This window comes from Coturnix japonica, chromosome 3 (assembly GCF_054131305.1).
Source record: "Coturnix japonica strain WE chromosome 3, WE-NBRP24, whole genome shotgun sequence".
NCBI classification, from domain to species: domain Eukaryota; kingdom Metazoa; phylum Chordata; class Aves; order Galliformes; family Phasianidae; genus Coturnix; species Coturnix japonica.
The window spans coordinates 73,387,573-73,408,911 of NC_140665.1; the positions used below are offsets into that span (position 1 = coordinate 73,387,573).

General features: G+C 39.4%; 1 protein-coding gene across 7 annotated transcripts in view; it reads left to right on the forward strand.

Annotated features, from left to right (window-relative positions):
* The first annotated feature begins 6,081 nt into the window (after positions 1 to 6,081).
* The window catches only part of CEP162 (centrosomal protein 162), a 40,678-nt gene continuing 25,420 nt past the window's right edge, over positions 6,082 to 21,339 (forward strand). For 2 of the 7 annotated variants that reach the window (XM_015858936.3, XM_085541940.1), the window contains exons 1-7: positions 6,082 to 6,208; positions 6,504 to 6,589; positions 7,533 to 7,636; positions 12,231 to 12,369; positions 14,948 to 15,058; positions 20,670 to 20,816; positions 21,025 to 21,211. In XM_015858936.3, coding sequence (XP_015714422.2) covers positions 7,577 to 7,636; positions 12,231 to 12,369; positions 14,948 to 15,058; positions 20,670 to 20,816; positions 21,025 to 21,211 — 644 coding nt within the window. In that variant the 5' untranslated portion in view covers positions 6,082 to 6,208; positions 6,504 to 6,589; positions 7,533 to 7,576. Of the gene's footprint in view, positions 6,209 to 6,503; positions 6,590 to 7,532; positions 7,637 to 12,230; positions 12,370 to 14,947; positions 15,059 to 15,112; positions 17,375 to 17,810; positions 17,866 to 20,669; positions 20,817 to 21,024; positions 21,212 to 21,339 lie in introns of those variants that run through there. The other 5 variants (XM_015858938.3, XM_015858937.3, XM_085541937.1 and 2 more) reach the window with 5 other exon arrangements.

Here is a 21,339-nt window from a genome sequence, read left to right on the forward strand (position 1 = left end):
AGCTGCAATATTCAATAGCAAATGGCATCAGTGCTTGAAGTACTAAAAGCCATGCAAGTGTGCTGAATCCTTAGCCTGGCCTTGGGCTGTGGAAGGTGCTAAGTAACACAAGCTCTAATTACTTTGAAATTCAGCCCTTAAAGTGAGACGTTTCCTTTGCAGTATTATGGGAATTATGGAAAGCACAAAGCTGATCTACTCTGTGCTGCATGACCCCACCTCGAACAATGTGTGCAGTTCTGGGCACTACAATATAAGAAAGACAAATCGCTATAAGAAGGACATAAAGCTATTAGAAAGTTTCCAAAGGAGGGCTACAGAGATGGTGAAAGGTTTGAGGGCAAGGTGTAAGAAGAGCAGTTGAGGTCCCTGGGCTTGCTCAGCCCAGAGCAGAGGAGCTGAGGGGAGGCCTCATGGTGGCTGCAGCTCCTCACAGGGAGCGGAGGGCAGCGCTGAGCTCTGCTCTGTGTGACAGCAACAGGGCCCGAGGGAACAGCATGGACCCACCAGCGGAGGGGTAGCTGGGGGTCAGGGACAGGGTCTGCACCAGAGGGCAGTGGGCATGGAATGGGCTGCACAGGGCAATGGGCATGGCCCCAAGCTGATGGAGTTCAAGAAGCTTCTGGGCAGTGCTCTCAGACATCAGGTTTGAATTTTGGGTGGTCCTGTATGGAGCCAGGAGTTGGGCTTGATGATCCTCGTGGGTTCCTTCCAAATAAGGATATCCTATGATTCTATAATTCTATGATCCCACTGGCAATCCAGCCATGGCACCTACTTTTTTTGTGGCCAGGTTTGGTCTGGCTGCCAGAGGACAGTTGTGCATAGAGGCAGCTCTTCCAGCTACGTTCCCAGGCAGGGCAAAACTGCTGGTATCAGATTAGCATGAATTGTCATGTATGTACACACCTGCTGCTATGCTCTACAAACATGTAGTAATGGGAGACATGCCAGAAACTTCAGGTAGGTAAAGAATCAGCTGGAGAAAGCATTCACGAAGCAGCACGTGCCTCAGTGGAGGCATCACTGGTGTGGGCATGTGTAAGCTGCTGGTTTCAAATAAGAAACAGTCGCAGTTCTGACAGAGACAAATCTCAACACTGTGGATACGCGATGATGTCAAAAACATTCGATGATCTTCCTGAGAAGCTGCACAAATCTTTCTTTTTATCTGTTCATTGCAGCAGAAACTCTGACCTAAAATAACCATCCTGTGCAGAAAGAAGGAAAATAAGTTCTTTGGCAAAGTGGGTGTTCCAAGTTCCCACCACTCTAATAACAGATCATTTTTAAATCAACCTCCCCCCCCCCAAAACTTGAAGACCTCCCAGGTGCATTAAACACAACTGTTTGATCCTTTTTCAATCAGTAGGGCAAAATGCAGTGTTATTGCTAGCTGTATTTCGGGGAGAAATCTACTCCGGTAATCCTAAGGCTACCTTTCTTTCAAAGAGAAGTGTCTAAATTGCAAACCCATCACTTAAGATTTTATCCCGTGTCTGTACTGACAAATGAAATTGCACTTGCCATGTTGAGCCTTTTCGAACACTTATCTGCAGAGATGATGTTCCCCTTAATAAGCTTTTTTTAAAGATAAACACACATGCATGTGCTGTTTATTGTACTTTAAAAATACACAAAAAAAGTTGAGTGCAAAGAAAATTCTTCAAACTGCATTTGTAGAGTGACCTAAGATGTGGGAAAGTTGTCTGTTGCTTATGTTATTTTTTTCACCCACTTTTGAGTGCTTTGAGGCTACATTTCCCCTGAGTTATGACAGATATTGCCACCCACCTTAGTCCTTCCTGCCTTTGCCCTAACAGAACCTCTTTGTTGTTTTATCTAATCAGATTCAGAGGCCCTGCTAGAGTTGGCTCTTTCAGACTTTTCAAAGCGGTTATATTTCTTATTTCCCAGGCTTCAGAAGAACTAAAAATAACCAAGCGAAAACCTGAAATGCAAAGCTAATATTCTTGCCAGTGTGAAGAAGATATGCTGGCAGAATTAACCAGAGATTTTACAGATCTGAGTAATTTTAATAAACAAGCACACTTACTTTTTCCTCACAGTTTTCTGATCTTAATCTTTTCTAGGCCACTGGGAATTCTTTACATCAATTTTTACCTCTTTTTATTTTCTCTGAATTAAGATCTGCAATGTATCTTCATGCAAAGAGAAAGACTGATTCTAGCTTTCCTTATGCAAAGTAGAATATTCATGCCAGATGAGGGTTTGCAGTTCAAATAACTTTGGGGTGAAAGCAAACCATGTTGTTTCTCCAGTCCTGTGGAAAGTCTGAGGTATGGCAAGTATGGAGAACTCTCATTGGCAAAGAAGGATGTATGAAAGGCATAGGTTGTTGGGCTGTTCAGACATGCTAGGGTTTGTCAAACCAACCATGCATGCATCTATCTTCACACAATAATGTTCCTAGGATTTATCAAAAGTGAAAGCTCTTAATAGGATCTTGCTTGATGGACTGAATTATACAGCAGAGCAACTTTTTCTATAGAGTTTAGAAAGCATTGGAAAACAGTAGAAAAAGCAGTGTTAGATATTGGCAAATGCACTTTCTTTAAGTCGAGAGAGTGAGAAGCAGCTGTAATTACTGACTGCAGACGTTTATCCTCTAGAAGGAACTTTTAACTGCTTGTATCTGCTGGCAGTAGAAGCTTTCTCTCCTGCAGCTAGCAATTACGGCAACTTGGTGCTCCCTCTGTTCCAGAGCAACCAAAATGTCGGCAGCACAGAGCACAGCATTAAGGCAATTCAGCATTTACACAAACAAGGAAAAGGGAGGATTCATTTTCAAAAAGTCTGAGACACGCTGCTGTAGACTGTGTCTGCTAATGTACACAAACCTTGAAATGGCCAGCAACGTGAAAGCTTCCAATCTTGCAGCTCAGCTCAGCTTGAGAGACACAAGTACAAAACAGAAGTAAGATTAGCAATGGGTTTAAGCTGCTGGAGAGATTTAAAACACTAAACAGAGTTTACTCTTCATCTAGTGGAGAAACTGTGTGATGGAAAAGACCTGGTGGGTGAGATGCTAAGTCAAGTTCAGCTACTTGGAAGGCTCTTCTTTTACCAGATGAATATAGGGGAAAGATTTTCATTGCATAGTCGTGTAAGGAAGTATTATCACAGTGGGCATGAACAGAGAATGCAGTTTAAAGAACCTTCTTAATTCACTACTGTTTGTTTGCTTTTCATTCAGTATGAAACTGTTAACCTTTAAAAAAACACAACCAAGAATATGGCTAAATATTTATTATCATAATCTCATATTTCACATATTTGCAAGTTCAGTACTGAAATACTATCTAACACAGTGCCTCAGCCAAAGTGGATGTGGCAGACGTTTTGTTTCTTTTTTATTTGATGTCTTTTTCCCCACAGACATTTACGGATGATATGAATCAGAAATAAGACATGCACAAACAAAAGTATGGATATCTTATCCCTTTTAATTTTACCATTAATAGCTTGAAATCATTATACATATACGTAAATACTTATATTTTAACAATCTGAAGTAAAAATATTTAAGTGTACACAAGCCACATGTAAAAGAGAAACCAGTGAGTACAGTGGCAAAATCCAATTTTACACAGGTCAACAAAGGCCTCCCACTGATGTCAGCAGAGACAGAATTTTACCTTATATTATGGGGCTCTACCCAGCAGGATCAACTTCAGAACCTGCAGCTACGCTTCAGTTTTGATTGCCACGTTTCATTAATGGCCACATTCCTTGCTAAAATTCGTGGCTATTCCTGCTCTTGGTTTTTTTAAGCTTCGCTGTTAAGAGCACTTGAGAGCTACAACTGGTTGGCATTAGAAGGAAATGAAAAATCTTTTAAGTGGCTATTGTGCATGTCACTTGAATGCAGTGGATGACATTTCAACACTAGGCAATGCCTCCTCTCCACAACAGTCATCAAGAGTGGTTTGGGTTTTTTCCTCCCATCTGGGCACTGAGGTTTCCAACAGCATTGATCCCTCTGCACATTTTTCTATACTTTGTAAGAGCCTCTTTGAACACACTTCTGCAGACAGAAAGGCTTCAATCTGCAACAGTTTTTTAGCAGCTTGCAGGACGACTGAGCCCTTGATGTGATTATTTGATTATATATGAAATAACTCTCATGATCAATGAGTGATGTCACAGCTATCGCTTTGAAGTTAATGGCAAAATTTGCACTGGCTTAAATGTGAACAGGATCAAGGCGTGCAGCATGAGACTGACATCTCTTAATTAATTTCCATATTTCTCTTCAGCTGCTCATGCCTTGCACCATGCTGCTTTGTGAGACGAGAGAAAAGAGCAAATGTTGGAAACCGATGTTTTCACCAGATTCAGGCTGTCATGCCTAACAAATCGTTCTAGTATATTGGTTTATATGGGCATCCTGTCCTTGATCAGCTCCCACGTTTCCCATAGACAGCAGGAGAAGTTGCACACGAGGACAAAACAAATGACCCATAGTTTGCAAATGGGAATACAATACTCCATCTGCAGACGAAAGGCCTGATTGAAAGAAGTGCCGCAGCACCTTCAGCAAAGTAATTCCTACAGACTTCAGTGTCAAAATACAGAGCCCATATTTCTTTGTGTCTTTGAATCTAAACTGCAATTTATACTTCCATAAAACAATCTGGGATAAATAAAGGCCATATTGGAAGCACAGTCTTTATCTCTTGCACTAACAGGAAATGAGAGACAGTAATCAAATTTTAACTGCTTTCTCACTTGCGATGAGTATCTGAGACTGGCTGAAGAAAACTTCCTTTCAGAGTCTTTTCATTTCGAGTCTGCTCAACAGAGAAACCAAATGTGTGTGGACGAACAATATTCATTTGTATTCCTGGCTTTATTTTGCCATTGACTAAATGCTGGCGTACAAATTCCTGAAGCGACGTGACTCTCACAACAAACAGAGCTGGCAGCCTTGCACTGGACAGCACATGGAAGCACAGACGGCAATTGTTCTTCGGTGCCTGAGAGACAGTGGTCAGGGAAGCAGGGGTCATTAATTTCTCTGCGTATTTTAAGCGTTGCCAGAGATGCGCTGAGATGTATTAAAAGCATGGCTTTCCTGTGGTGCTTTTAATACATCGTAGCGCATCTCTGGCACGCAGAAGCATGAGATTTCTGAGGAAGAGTGAAAAGGGACGGTTCTGTTTTGGCTTTTATAAGAGAAAGCAACACGCTTTCAGCTCTCTCTGGTAGCACAGCTCTCAGCAACGCTATAGCATCACCTCATTGCAGCCTTTCAATACCTGAAGGGAACTTACTCCCAGGAGGGGAGTAAACTCTTTGAAAGGGCTGACAATAGCAGGACTAGGGGAAATGGTTTTAAGTTAAAAGAGGGAAGATTTAGGTTGGATGTTAGGGGGAAGTTCTTCACTAGGAGAGTGGTTAGACCCTGGAACAGGCTGCCCAGGGAGGTTGTGGATGCCCCGTCCTTGGAGGTGTTCAAGACCAGGTTGGACGGGGCCCTGGGCAACCTGATCTAGTAAATGTGTATGTTTGGTGGCCCTGCCAGGCAGGGGGGTTGGAACTACATGATCCTTGAGGTCCTTTCCAACCTGGGTCATTCTGTGATTCTGTGACTATGTGATCACTGAATATCCTGCCCTGGATGGGTCCAACAAGTGGTGACCAACTCCTGGCTCCATGTAAGGCAGCTCAGGAGCGAAGCAGGGAATAGTTAACACCTCCACATGTTATATTAGTTAATACCTTCATGTTTAACCAAATCAGAATCAGAATGGATTCCACAAAACACATCCATATGGCACTGAGGGACACCGTGTAGTGTGCACGGTGGCAATGCACTGACAGTCGGACTACAGCAATCTTTTCCACTCTTAGCGCTTCTGTGATCCCACGACTCATAGCAGGCATTGCCCAATCGCTCTGTGAGCGCTGCCGTCCTGCCGTGACCCCTCATGGAGGTAGCGCTGAGCGCCGCCTCCCGCCCTCCTCCTCCGGGTCCCGCCGGCGCTGCTCGCCCTCCGCCCAGCAGGGGGCGCACACAGGCCGACGTGCGCCACAGTAGCGGTCGCTATAGCGGCTACGGTAGCCGGGAGGTTTTCCATGGCGACCGCGGCCAAGCTGGAGGCCTGAGGTGAGGCCTCCGTTTGTCCGTCCCACAGCTCAGAATTTGGAGCGCCTGTCAGGCCGCGGAGCCCGGAGTTGTAAGGTAAATGTAATTGCAGAATGAATTTATCTTTCTGGCCTGACTGGAGTTAAGTACTCCCCGTTTGTTGGTGCAACCAGTCACTAAACTGCTAAAGCAGTATCTGCAGCATCCTTTGATGGAAAGGTGTAAAAGATTATGTGTGTCCTGAGAGATAATGTCCTTAATCTCCTTACCGTGTTTTCAGAGGTGTTTCCAAGTGCTTACATAAGGATACCTGGTTTAACTCAAAGCAGGGGCAGTCTGCTCTAACTGGTTTAGCTCAGACTATTTGGGGGTGTTTTTTCTTACCTCTCAGAGCCAAAGCGTGTGTGGTCTGGGGATGGAGGAGGAGTGAAAGCAGAGAGCAGTTCTCACAGTTGCCTGTCAAAGTAACATTACTAGGTAAGTAACAGCCCAGCCCTCCAGTGCCGGGAGACAAAATGTTTCATGGTAAAATCATTTGCCCAGGGAGGTTGTGGATGCCCCGTCCTTGGAGGTGTTCAAGACCAGGTTGGACAGGGCCCTGGGCAACCTGATCTAGTAAATGTGTATGTTTGGTGGCCCTGCCAGGCAGGGGGGTTGGAACTACATGATCCTTGAGGTCCCTTCCAACCCGGGTCATTCTGTGATTCTGTGTGATTTCTTCAGGAGTTGAGCCCTTTTAGGTTTGCATAGCACTTCACAGCCTTGGAGGTGCTAAAGTAATTTTATGTTGCCAGGAATGCACAGTTTAGAAGGGAGCTCTGTATGTGGAGCACCGCGATGTGCAGAAGCTTCGTGGCATGTTGAGCAATGGGCGTATTTTATACCTGGGAAATCAACAAAGACTTTTGGCAAAGTGCTGTGGGCAAGTGCTATGGGCTTCCTGTGTAAGGACACATCAAACCAAATACCATCTTCCAGGCTTGAGGATTTTCATCTATTACTGAGTCCTAGAAATGGCAGAGATAAGGAAACAAAGCCTATAATGCCACTTGTCTCTAATTTTGAAAGAAATCATAAGAAATTAAAAGCCCTTAAAAATGGGTAGGAATTATTATTGCAGTGTATTCTTGCTTGATCATTGTTAAAACTCTTAACTGTGAGTAGTTAAAAGAGCTAATTTTGAAGAATAATGTAACAATGGTGAAGATATATTTTCTTTATCCCACAAAATTTACATGCTGAATCTATTGTTTATGAAGTTCGTCTTTTGCTTATAGAGAGTCGGGGTAACTTGTGTGTTTGCATTGGGAGGGATGAAATTTGGTAAATATCTGGAAGTTTTTCTGCTTACAGTTCTGTTAAAGTAGCAAAATGCCTTTAATTTTAGAATGCTTTTCATTCTTCTTATTTTAAATCCTAGTATTGAAAGGCGGTTGCTTAGAAGACAACATCCAGCTGCAGATTATGGCTCATCGATGTTCAAAAGAAGAATTAGATGAGCAGTTTGAAGAGTTTCTGAAAGAGGTTTGTTTCAGAACAAAGCCACATCTACTTTCCTCATTAAAACACAGAAGAAAGATGGGATGTGGAAGACTATAAAATAGAATACATGGCTATGCTTGTATCATATAATTCACATAGCTGTTGAATGGGTGAATTTTTGCAACACTGTAGTTAAATGTAATTCATTCTAATTTAGGCTGAAATCTAGACAGTGGTTTTGTAGTTAAATACGAGCATTTTGTCACTGCAAGGTTGAATCTTCAGAAAGAGCCCCTAGTTCCTGGTTCTGCTTTATTTTGTGTTGTGTTTATTTTGTAGCAGAGGCTTCAAATTGATATTTGACTGAATATAGACATAATGAGATCAAAATACTTTTCTGTACGTAGTTGCAAGGTGTTTTTTAAGATAAATGTCCTTATTTTTCTGTGTAATTCCTGACTTCATTGGATTTTAAAGCTCTTATTTCACTAGTAAGAAAATATGTTGTGATTGGGAAATTTTTATTTGGGCCTTTGTATTGTTCCTTTGTAATGTGCTCTGTGTACAGGAAAAATCATGCAAGTCTGTGAGTTATGACTTAAGCTCAGGATTATCAGACATGGTCAGAATTTCACAACTTGGTATATTTCTTCATTGGATATAGCAATTGGATATAGTAATTTTAGTGTTTGCTCTCTGATCTATCAGGTACACAGTGCAGTAAGCCTAAGGTGTAGATGCCACATGCATAAGGCCTTTGCTGAATGCAGTTACAGCATGGAAACATAGCTAATGGTTGCCATTCTTGCCGACTACTCTTGAGATTTCTGTTATAAGTAATAAATGCTTGAAGTTTTTTGATGCAGAGGCTATGCCACAGTTTAATTACTTAGGAAAAATGCAGGTAAAGCGGTTTGGATGTGGTGCTCAGGGATATGATTTAGCAGAGGATTGTTAGAGTTAGGGTACTGGTTAGGCTGCAGTTGGACTTGATGATCTTCAAGGTCTTTTCCAACCTGGGTAATTCTGTGATTCTATAAAAATAGCACTTTGTACTGTGCAGTAGAGAACTGTAATAACAGTAGACTTTGTTTTCATGAATATTTTAGCTTTCCTATGTAAATCACTTTTTCTGCCTTGACTGTGCCACTAGTGAGGTACTTTTCTAATTACAATATAGATGTAACTTAATTGAGCAATACTAAATTGAGAGTATATGTGTCATCTGGATATTAAGATTCACAAAAAAGATATATTTTGGGCTTTAATTTTGTAATATGATTGACAGAACATTATTGAATTCACTGGAATTATTATTGTAAGAAAAATAGGAAAGTAGACTTTGGATATTCATCTAAAATGCTTTACTATTGCTGTGAAGTTAAGGGATTTATTGTTTTGTTTTATTTATTTTGCCCATCTGACAGAAGTCTGCATTTGATCACTCCTTGTATTCATTCCTGATTTGATATGCTCTTCTTGCTCTTTAGTTATTGCTCAGATAGGGAATGCTTGAGTTAGGATAATTCAGTACAGCTATTGTGATTTAACTTTTTTTCCCCTAAATGACATCCAGCCACTTAGGGAAAGCGAGTCATTTTTAGCATTTCATATAGTAATATATTTTTTAGCATTTTAAACTGCCACCATTTTTAAACACCACCCTCTGTGTGAAAAATTTCCTCCTTATATCCAACCTAAACCTCCCCTGTCTCAGTTTAAAACCATTCCCCCTTGTCCTGTTGCTGTCTACCCCTGTAAACAGCTATTAGTGACACAAGCAATGCATAGACAGGGGAAAAAAGAAACGGCTATTTTCTGCTTCTAGACTTCTAGGTTGGCTTTTATCCCACATAATATGTGGTAACAGCTGAAATGGAAGGCTATCAGAGGGAAAGGCTGTATTGCCTTAATTGGGAAATTGTAGAATAATACTCGGAAGAGTAATATTTGACATTTAAACATGTTTGGAAAAAATGTTTTAAATTCTTTATTAAAAGATTAAATACCATAATTTGGAGTAGACTTGAAACAAGGCTTTTTCATGAAATAGTTAGGAAACTGGTCTTTGGTTCCGTATCCAATCTTGCACTTCCTTAAGTTCCTTCTTGTTTGTAGGAGGTGGTAAGGTCCATTTTTATTTTATTTTTTTTGCCCTACTTGAAACTAGTTCATTCTGCTTTTAGTTTAGTTGAGATTAAACAGCTGATTTATTGTGTTCTTCTTGTTGACTATGTTCCTGAAAGGCTGAGAGGCTCATTTATAGGGGAGAGAAAATAAGAATTATCCATGCCTCGCACTGATTCTGAAAAGCCATTCTCACACAGAATTGTAGGGGTTGGAAGGGACCTCTAGAGATCATTGAGTCCAACCCCCCTGCCAAAGCAGGTTCCCTACACCACGTCACACAGGTAGGCGTCCAGGTGGGTCTTGAATATCTCCAGAGAAGGAGACTCCACCACCCCCCTTGGCAGCCTGTTCCAGTGCTCCGTCACCCTCACCGTAAAGAAGTTCTTCCGCACATTCGTGTGGAACTTCCTATGCTGAAGTTACTGGTCTGAAGATTTGATTATTATTTTTTTTTAGCTTCAATTTTCCTTTTGGAAAATACATAAATACATATGTACATTTCACCGTTAAGTCTATTAACATACTGAAAAAACCACTAGCATGTTTGTGTCAGCATTTTTTTTCCCCAGCTGCTGCAGCTTTACTATCTGCAGTTGACATGATGGCTGGACACAGAAAGTTTCCAGAACTTGAGAGCAGCAGCTGGGAGTTTCAGTTTCTTTAGTTACAATACTCCAAGGATCACAGCATCACCGAAGTTCTGACTGCAGAGTAGACGATACCGTTAGTTATAAAAGAAACAGCAGGTGACAACAAAGCTTGCATCAAACACCTGTTGGTACTTGCGGCCAGCAAGAGGCAGCCAAACCTTTGGGGACAACAGCACCACTACCTATATTGCGACTAGTATAAGGAAGTTGTTATTTAGAGGATACTTATTAAAAATGGAAGACTTTTTTTTGTTCTGTGTCACTGAGCCAACATAAAGAAATTGCAGTACATCCTGTTCTCCAGCAGTTTCATAATTGACAAAAATTCTGTTTCATTACTGCAAGTCTTGGAGCATGAAGATATTTCTTTCTAAGGCTTGGTCAGGTATTTTGTTTTTCACAATGAAACTGAAGATGTTTTTGCTCAGAAACATTAGTCAGATTGTGGTTGTTCATTTCTTGTTCTTATTCCTCTTGCACAATGCCTTTGGAGGATTGCTGATTGATTTATTGATATTCCTGTGAGGTGCACATACATTGAACCCTTAGATACAGAGTAATTTAGCAGTAATGCTTTTTATAAAATAGGAATCATGCAGTGGTCTACAGAAAATTACTTTAATAAAATAATGTATTCAACTTTACTTGCTATGCATGCGCAGCCCTGTTGCTTCTAGAATTCTGTATGTGCTCTCATATTTTCTTGCTTTTGACTATTAGGCTGAGGAAGCTGGGGCTGTTTAGTCTGGGGAAAAGGAGGCTGAGGGGAGACCTTATTGCCCTCTTCCAGTACCTGAAAGGTGCTTACAGTGAGAGTGGGGCAGGTCTCTTCTCTCTGGTGACAAGTGACAGGATGAGGGGAAATGGCCTCAAGTTGCGCCAAGGTAAGTTTAGGTTGGATATTAGGAAACATTTCTTTACAGAAAGGGTAGTTAAGTACCGGAATAGGCTCCCCAGGAAGGTGGTTGAGTCACCATCCCTGGATGTGTTTAAGAGCCATTTGGATGTGGTGCTCAGGGATATGATTTAGCAGAGAGTTGTTAGAGTTAGGGTACTGGTTAGGCTGCAGTTGGACTTGATGATCTTCAAGGTCTTTTCCAACCTGAGGCTTTATTAAGCAAGTGGACCAGAGATTTTATTATTATTCTTATTAATATTTTTAATTTTGTATCATGTCAGAAAAGTGTTGTCTTATCCATTTTCTTCTTGTTACTCTTCAATAATTTTAGTTTTTAGGATATTGTTCTTTTTTTTTTTTTTTTTCCTCTCCACTGGAATCAGCCATCATTTGGAATCAATATAGATAACTGAAAAATGCTTAATAGCAGTCAGTTAGGAATAGCCCTGGTGTTTCTATTAATTTCTAGGTAGAGAAAGCACAAAGTGTATTTCTGAAATTCGATTTGCAGGGAGCAAGGAAGTTGCTTGTAAAAGTTCACTTTCAGCATATGAATAATGCTCTTTTAATGGCTAAGCAAAATAGGTTTTACTCCACTGTACTTTTTTTCTTTTTCCCTTGCTTTTTATTTAATTTTTAGGAATGTGGGCAGGATTTTGTCTGCTCGTTGTTTATTGAACGAACACACTGTTCATTGGAACACGTGCTCTACTGAGCAGTTAACTTTTAAGACTTCCAGATTCTGGCAGTGAACTTATTGTATTAAATGCAGTATTGCTACACGTGAATGTGATTATTGTCTTTTTAGTCAGTTTTTTAGGCACATACAAAAAAAGCAGGTAGTAGGGAGTAAAGACAGAAAGCTAAACTCAGAAGTTGAAGGACTGTGTGGCTGAAATACAATTAAACAAAGAGAAAACGTAAGAACTGTCTTTAACCTTGTATGCAATTGACTCAGTCTCTTTCAGACGATTCACCTGGAAATTCAGAAAAGAAGTCCAGCGTTCTTGATACATTGGGACAGCCCAGGAAAAAAGAAACAAAGCAAAAGGATGCAGTGCCGTGGTGGCTATGTGAGGAAGATTTGGACGATGGTGGTAAATAACGTAGTTCTGTAGTTTCTTGGCCACAGGGGGTCGGGCTAGTTCTTTCTTTTCACAATAAAGTTATTATTTGGAACATTGTATTGCAAATTTGCAAATGGTAAAGCTCAAATGTAATCACATCTTTCTTTTAGAAAGAGATCATATTCAAGCTGTAAGAAAGCTTTCTGCTGTGTTTTTAATTCTTGTAGCTTTCAAGTTACTGAAACTTGTAAAGAGTAAATAGAGTGTAGTAATTAGAAAATGTAGCTTAGGATTTCAACTAAAATACTTGGAGATTTCTTTTGTAACTGACCTGTTCCTCATAAAGACTGGAATAACAACACCAGCTGTTTAAAACACATATTGCTATCAGTACTTTTAGCAAGGCAGTACTCTCAGCATTTCCCTTGCCATAAACCACAGCTCAAGGGGAAAAGGGCCGTGACAGTGTGTCTGCTAGTTCAGTATTTACTTAGTCACACACTTATAGAAGAAAATGTTGTTTGCAATCTTTCTATCCCTAGGTTTCCATTCCACCATTGCTTTTCTTTATGGTAATAAACTATGTGAATACAGAGTTTCCACAGTGTGATTGCAGCTTGTTCTTGTAATAATTAGTGGCTTCTTATTTTCATGATTTGAATAACTTGCAACTGGAGCTTAACAGTCCCAGAAATCACGTTTTCATATGATGAGGTTAAGGTTTTGCTGGTAGTCTTCTAATTTTAAGTAGGGCTGTGTCCTGTTAGTGTTGCTGTAACTCAGAGTCAAATCTTAGTCAGAAATTGTGTCATTTAGGCATAACCTTAATAGGCGTTATCTGAACTCTATGTATCTCTGGCTTTTAAGATACTGCTGGAGAACTCCAGTGGATATGAGAGAGCTCCTGTCAGGCAGTGCAAGAGAGTTATGGTGGTTATGAGATAGAATTTTCTTACCACTTTTCAAAGAAACGCAGGGTCAGGATGTTCTTGCTGACCAGAGCAGGAGAAGTAAACAGTTAGAAAGACCTTATTTCTCTTCTTTTTATAAATGAAAATTTTCAGAGGTATCTAGAAGTTAGCATTCTTCCATTTGTTTTCTGAGATCCTTGAGGCAGCCCATAAAACACTTTGTTGTTTTTCCTGTTACTTCAATTGGAAATACTGGAATAGGTACTTTAAGGGCAGGGTAATTAGAAGTTTTGGAGGCAGTTACTGTATGTTTTAAGTACAGCTACAAAATAGCATAAGTAGTTAAGTGATAATGTCAAGTTGTTCCTGTCCAAACCAACTCAATTGCTCTTATTTTTTTAAGCCAAGGATATCATAAAGGCCCTGTAATTTAACTAGAGGTACTAGAATGGAAGCATGTTTGAACTGCAGTTTGTTAATGTATAAAACACAAAGTTTTGGTAAACTTTTTAAGGTTTCTTTAGAACAAGCTTCTCCTTTAACATGAAAATACTTATAGAAATCTACCCAGTTTTCTAAATATGGAATCCATGTACCTGCAGAAGAAGCTGGCATGTTCATATATATGTTTTTCTTGAGGGGCTAGGTTATTTTTTCAGAGGGAGTCATAAGTAACCTGTGTATAATGGGTTTTGATTCAGATGCCCAGCGTGTCTTGGCAATTGGATATCATAATAATGAGATAACTTAAAATGTGAGGCAAGTATGATAGATCCCTGCACTGAAGTCTTCTCTGAACACTCTCTTTGCCAGCCTGATAGTCTTTATTTTGTCTGCACATCTGTTCTCCTCCTGGGTATTAATATCTGCACTTGTGGGTTGTGTACATTAAGCCATATGCCATCTGGTACATCAGAATTTTAAAACAGAGAAGCCTTCAGGTTTTCCTGAGAAACCTTTTTGGTGCTCCTTTGGTGAAAGAGAACGTGTTTTGTTATCTTGAATCAAATTTAAGTAATTGTATGGATCTTTCCTTCACCCCAGTGTAGCATTACAAACACGTGAGCTAGCTCCATATGAGTTCATGTCATTGGGTTACAACATAGAGAGGGATTGTGACGTTAATGAGGTACAAAGCCTGGCTAAGTAGCTTGAAGGATGCACCAAGGTTGTCTCTCTTTAGGGGTTTTCATTTTCTCCTACTTCCTGCTACATTTTTTCTGCTGCTTCAGTCTCTATATTGTGCATTCTAGAAAGATGTAATACAAATGACTGGAGTACTAAATATACTGTGCATTTATTTGTTATCTGGCTGATTTTTCCAAGGCTTGTATTGCAGAAATGCTGGAAAATAGGTATACACTAATCACCTGTTTTCACTTTGTTTTGTAGTCTGATAGCAACCTGAGTAAAATACTTCTGTTCACTTAGCTAAGTGGAGTAAAGTACATTTTCAACTAACTCTGCTTACTATCCTAGACATGTTTGATGTCTGTTCTTGAGCTCTAGGCTGAAATGTATAAATTATAATTCAGGGTACTGTCTTCTGTATTTGACAAGTTAAAGACCTTCTTCTAGATAATATGATGTCTATTTGCTTTTGTCATGTAAATGATAAAGATAAATTAGATAATCAGAACTCCTGTTCTGTCTTAACACTTGCCTGTCTCTTCTTGCTGTTTGTCTCACTTTTCAAGATTTCCAAACAAGATTTGTTAAACTGAGAAATAAGAAGGAAAGGATGGAGAGCCGTGATGAAGTAGTGGAGAACAGTGAACAAAAGATTCCTCATTCAGATTTCCAGTCTGGTACTTTATTAAATATGTTATGTTCAGTTAATATAGCCTTAAATTACTAGTGCTTTTCCTGTAGAAAATCCTTTGCAGGATTTTTGGCCATAGTTTTCTCATGATAGCAAGCTGTCACTTAATTGATTTGTCATTTCCTGAATAAACCAGTAAGCGTGTGAACCTTTGCTTAAATGTTGCTGCATCATACATCGCAGGCGGCAGTGATGTAGGCAGACAGACAATATTGAACATAAGGAAATGAAGAAGGGAAATTACTGGGAGTCTTAACTAAAATCAGTATGGTTAGTAAATAATATCTTCTCTGTATTTCATATTCAAAAAATATTAATATTCACTGTTCTGTTTGTTTAAGATGAAAGACTCTAATCTGCACAAGTATTGTATGCACTTTCTATTGATATGATTATTTTCCCTCTGCTGAGCAGTGGGTTGCTCTGTACCTGCTGCCCCTGAAATGGAAACAGTACAGTTGGTGTCTTAATGACAAAATCAATTTTTTTAATCTGTGGGATTATTTTAGTTAATGTAATATCACATTCAACCTGTTAAGTAACTGTCTTTATGCTATCTGAAGAGAATCTCCAAGGAACAATTAAGAATTATAACTGTTCCTTTATTAAATACTTATGTGTAAAGTACGATAGTAATCAGCATGATGTATAAGGTTAAATATTGTTTTGTTGTTGAATTCAAGAAGATTCAATAATATTCTGGAGAACCATGACAAAGAAATATTTGGTGCTTGATCTTTAGATGATGTTTGTGACTGTGTAGTTTATAGAACCTTTTCCTTATGTTACCCTTCTAGAATGTATGTCCTGTTTTCCTGAGCCTCCTTTGCACAAAGTAGGCATAAAGCATCTCGGTCTGGGAGAGAAACACAAAAATTGACTCTGTGCCTTAAATTATGCTTAATATTTGAAATATGAACCATAGGAGGAGGGTCTTGGCAGTTACTTCAAATTAGTGTATTGAAAGACCTTGGGTTTTTGCATTGCTTCCCACAGACTACGTGCTGTTAGCGCTTCTGGTTTCTCAGTAGATATGAGAGAATATGAATCTAGGGAAGCAATGCCTCATTAGTAGACATCAGTCATGGGAATAAATAACCTAGATATTATATCAGAAAGTATTGTTTTTTAAAATATTTTTAATATTTTGACTTTTGCCTTATATCTACCAGATGCTCATCAACTTCCTTTAGTCATCTTACCAGTTTCTGTTTTGTGCTAGCTCCTGGTCAGAAAAACAATGCGATCTTTGAGGTCCCTTCCAACCCAGGACACTCTGTGTGGTTCAGATCTTTCCTCAGTCCTGTTTCTAGACAACAGAAGGACTTGGCCACATTCCCCAGGCAGCTTCTGCTCTCTTGTGTCAGGATAACCGTACTAGGAGTGATTTCCATTAATTCTGGAACTAAGAACTTTCTGTGAATTGCCCAATTTATAAGCTACTCCCCACCAACTACACACTTGAAATTTTGGGTAAGTCAGTCTCATACTATGCCCCTAGCTAGTCTAAGATGTATGAAGTATAGAATGTGACTGTCATCAAGTCTCACAAGAAAGCACAATTTTCAACATCAGTATTGGTAGGTAAAAAAAATTGATTACTGTTGATGTGAGTGGAAGACATTTTATTTTAGCGACCACTAAGCAAGTTCTCTAATGGGTTTAAGCAGACAAGTGCAGCTTTTTAACAGCCTGATGTGAAGGGAACAGGAATTCACATCTTATCCACCTAAGTTTTTCTGCTTTTCTTTTAACCGATCTAGATGCTTGCTTTTGAGATGTGTAGTACAAAATGGCTTGTGTTGTTGCAACAGTTGTGTTCAGTTTTTTTGTTTCCAAGTAATGTACAGATTGAACTCCTAGAACAGTCTATTTGAATGCAAAGTATATATAGAATAAGGACTAATTAACAATTTGTTGTTCTTTTTTGCTTTCTTTATTTAAAGAGTAGAAGATACTTGTAGTTTTGGAATTGATAAGTACCAACTCTTTAATTTTTAATTATGGCTATGAAATTGTAGATAATTCAGTCTAAAAAAACTGAGTTGTATTACTTCTTCACACGTGGCAATTTGAATTCTCACACTTTGTTTTTCTGTATTCCCTGCCCATTGTGCATTAAAACTCGTAAATGTTTGTGTACGCTTAGAAGTAGTTGCCCCTAAACCTTCTTCCAGTGTGTCTCGGAGCAAGGCTTTGTCTAAATTCAAAATGCTGGAAAAATTTCATAAGAACAAGAAAGATTCATATTTAAACAAAGAAGAAGGAAGCCTCACTTCTGATGGTTCTGACAGTCCTAAGGGTAACAAATTTATTGTGTTCTATGTGATTAAAAAGTTAGAAAGTTAGAAGTCCTGCTCAACTTAAGAATTAAAATTTAATTTTTAAATGAACATTTACTGTTATATGTAGATTTGAGTGCTTGGTATTTGTGTTCTTACATTTTCCTTTGCAAATGTAATAGGAACAAGTGCAACTTGTAATAGAAACTAAGTGCAACTTAGGTTCTTATTTTAATTGATTCTAAGGAGCAGGAATTTAAAGAATACCACATATTATGAGCGTTGCTAAATAGTGCAAGAACTGAGAGTGCAAGTATATGGATAGTGATATGAAACTGCTGCTCCAACGTGTAATTTTCACAAGGGTTAACAAATGCAAACAGCCCAAAATGACTGTGAGTGAAAAAAGAGACTTTGAAATCCAACCAAATTGATATTTTTTTCCATGTTTCATAGGTTTCTCAGAGTATGGGGCTAGTAAAAGATGTGCTTGTCTTCAGTAGCAACAGTAGTATGTATCCCTATGTAATGTGGTATGTGTGGTTGGGAGTTGGAAGTTGGTTGAGTTTAACTCACCACTCACTAAGAGAGTGGTGAGGTCCTGGAACAGGCTGCCCAGGGAGGTTGTGGATGCCCCGTCCTTGGAGGTGTTCAAGGCCAGGTTGGACGGGGCCCTGAGCAACCTGATCTCATAAATGTGGAAGTTTGGTGGCCCTGCCAGGCAGGGGGTTGGAACTACATGATCCTTGAGGTCCCTTCCAACCCGGGTCATTCTGTGATTCTGTGATTGAGTTATAGAATTCAGTGTCTGTAAAACAGCATTTCATTTTCAAATGATAGTGGAAAGTGCTTTTCCACCAAAAAGTTCTGATCTGGTTTGAACTAGAAAAATACTTCATTGTGGTCACTTACTGAAAACCCATGAAAACTTAAGAGTGGTGCAAGTCTGTTGGTTCACGGAGGTTAAGATAGCTAATAAAAAACTAAGGAAAGTGCTTTTCTTTAACATTTTGTTCCATTGTAAGTTATTTTTGTCTGTGTAACTGAAGAATATTCTTATCTCTTTTCATGTAAATCTTATGTAGAAGAGCTGTGACAGCCTCCGCTAACGTACTCTCATTGAAAAATAGGGTCTTGGAGGTCTGGTGACATTGCAGCTATTGCGAAGCTGTGTAAAACAACTTGTGAGCCAGCTGAAAACAGACTCCCATTTGCTGTCTTGATTACTAGAGTAAAGCACAATCTGGGTGACTTGCATAGGTTGGTCCATAAGTATTGCTTCCTATTTATCTCCATGAAAAATACGATGAAGAGCACAATGGTAGAGATAGGGTAGTATGTTTAGGTTGTGGTTGGACTTGATCTTTAAGGTCTTTTCCAACCTGAGCAATTCTATGATTCTATCATATTTGATAGAGCAAATTCTCAGCTACAAAACACTATTTTTCAATATGGTCACTACTGTTTGCTATGAGTTTTTACCAGCAATGAACAAGAGCCTGCATGTTCCACTCATCAAAATCTGCACCTGTGGAGGTGACCCACTGTTGCTGCTGCTGAAACACACCACCAACCGCTTCACTGTGCTCACAGTTACTGTTTGGACTCTCTCTCCATAAACACGCATCAAGTTTCGATGAATATCAGTGGTCCTGTTTTATCCACGTGGGGGAATTCAGTGACACACCTTTACTACATATGCATTTTGATGCCGGACACCATTATATGAGACTGCCCCTCTGCTGCCATCTATCAGACAGCGACAAAATGTAGCAGAGTATTGGTGGGAAGGTTCAGCCTTTATTGCCATACCGCCAACATCATAAAATAGGAGGCATATCTTTCAGAGTAGCCCTTGTACATTAAATTACTGCATGTGGCTATCAGAGATGGACTGTTTGTGCTTTGATCTTCTGTACAACACCTTGAATTTTCCATTTTATCATCTTCACTGTAGTAGCAAAATGACTTTCATATACATGAATATGGTATTTCTTTGAATAACTTAGTTGTAAAAGAGCAGAGTGATAACCTAGAACTGAAGCGCTTGATCAGCATGTGCAAGACTTGTTTAGTGCTCTTGATCTGAAGTCACTGATGTTTGTATCTCCTTTTTATTTTACTGACTGGGAATTCATGTTGGAAAACACAGATATGGTTTCTGCTCCTTTCTGTGAGAGCTGTGAAATCATCTCATGTCATTGAATAAAATACATGAGCAACTTTTCTTCCTACATCCTAAGAGAATCTCTTTAAGAATATAAGCCTAGAAGGGTATTTTAGGGTCAAGCAGAAGGGACTTGATATTATTAAACTAGATATTATTTAACTATTTATCAACTAGAAATTTACTGCAATATTTAGCATTTTGTTTTCTGTAAAGAAGTAGATACTTCAAAACTTTCTCCTGTGAAGAAAGGATGAGGGAACTGGGCTTGTTTAGCTTAGCAAAGAGAAGGATCTAGGGAGACCTCATTGTGGCCTTCCAGTACTTGAAGGGAGTATATAAACAGGAAAGGGAATGGCTGTTTATGAGGATGGATAGTGATAGGACAAGGGGGAATGGTTTAGACTGAGACAGGGGAGGTTTAGGTTGGATATTAGGAGGAAGTTTTTCACCCAGAGGGTGGTGATGCTCTGGACCAGGTTGCCCAAGGAGGCTGTGGTTGCCCCATCCCTGGAGGCATTCAAGGCCAGGCTGGATGTGGCTCTGGGCAGGTTGGTTTAGTGGTTGGTGACCCTGCACATAGCAGGGGGGTTGAAACTGGATTACCACTGTGGTCCTTTTCAACCCAAGCCATTCTATGAAATACATCAGCTGTTTGAAAGCAGAATTTTCACATAAGCCAGTAACGATGGTGCCGAACCCTCTCAGAAGCGAAGTTACAGTAAGGAAAGAACATCTGATTTGCAACAAACGTATCTGCTAAAGCAGTGGCTGCAATTTTTCAAAGTCTGACATTTCCTCTGGGATGGTTGATGAAAGAAAATTAATAGGCTTTTAACAGAGCAATGTTAGCTTCTGGGTTTTCTTAGCAAATAAATGTTAATAGTTCTCCATGAGGAGTGTTAGTCAGTTGTTACAGTTGTATTTATCCTGTGTATACAATAGAGTAATTAACTCTAATTAAATAAGGTTTATGTGTAATAGAAATTGAAGTTAGCTGAACATGATCTGTGAGTGTGCATCTTTGTAGCTGCAACAAGATCCCAAGTAAAAATGAATAACAAATAAAAGCAGTTCTGGAAGATGACTGAAATGTCATCCAAACAGCTTTTAGATGACAGTAAGAAACTTTGCAACTTTTCTTTCAGAAATCCTTGAAACCAGCGAACGCATTGTCAAGAAGGCTTTGCAGCTTACAGAGGAAACTGATGAGAATGTGCATCCAGAAAAGATGCAGCTTCAGAAGAGTAATGGAGTCGCTTTCTCATTAAGTAGAGACAGCCTGGAAACAAATGGTGAGAACAGAGAGTGCAGCCATTTCATGTTAATTAGGTCTAAAGCCAAGTTATTATTACAATTTCCTTTGTTTTATCACAAGTTGGAATCTTTCATTTCTCTCTACAGCATCTTACGAAGACTCTTTAAACTAGTTTGTGATAATTTGATACTGGTAAGCTTTTATGAGTCTGTAGTTAACTGTTGTTATTGTGTCCTCACATTTAGATTCCTTTGTAGCTTCTGGTCCTAATCAAAGTAATACAGGACTTGGATTGGATACATTGGAAGAACAAGAAGAAAAAGAGATCTTTTTTGCTAAACTTGAACAAGAAGCTTCCTCGCCTATTGATTATTCAAGACTAAATAAAGAGTTGAATTTGAGCGATTCTATAGTACTAGCACCATTTGTAAGGTAATTTGGAGGGAAGAAAAGTTGTAGACTATGTTGTGGGATTGTGTGACCTGGGCAACTGAGTACGATGACCTTTGAGGTTCTGTGGATCAAGATCCTGTATGGGTTTCTTTTGGTGTGAGCAGTGG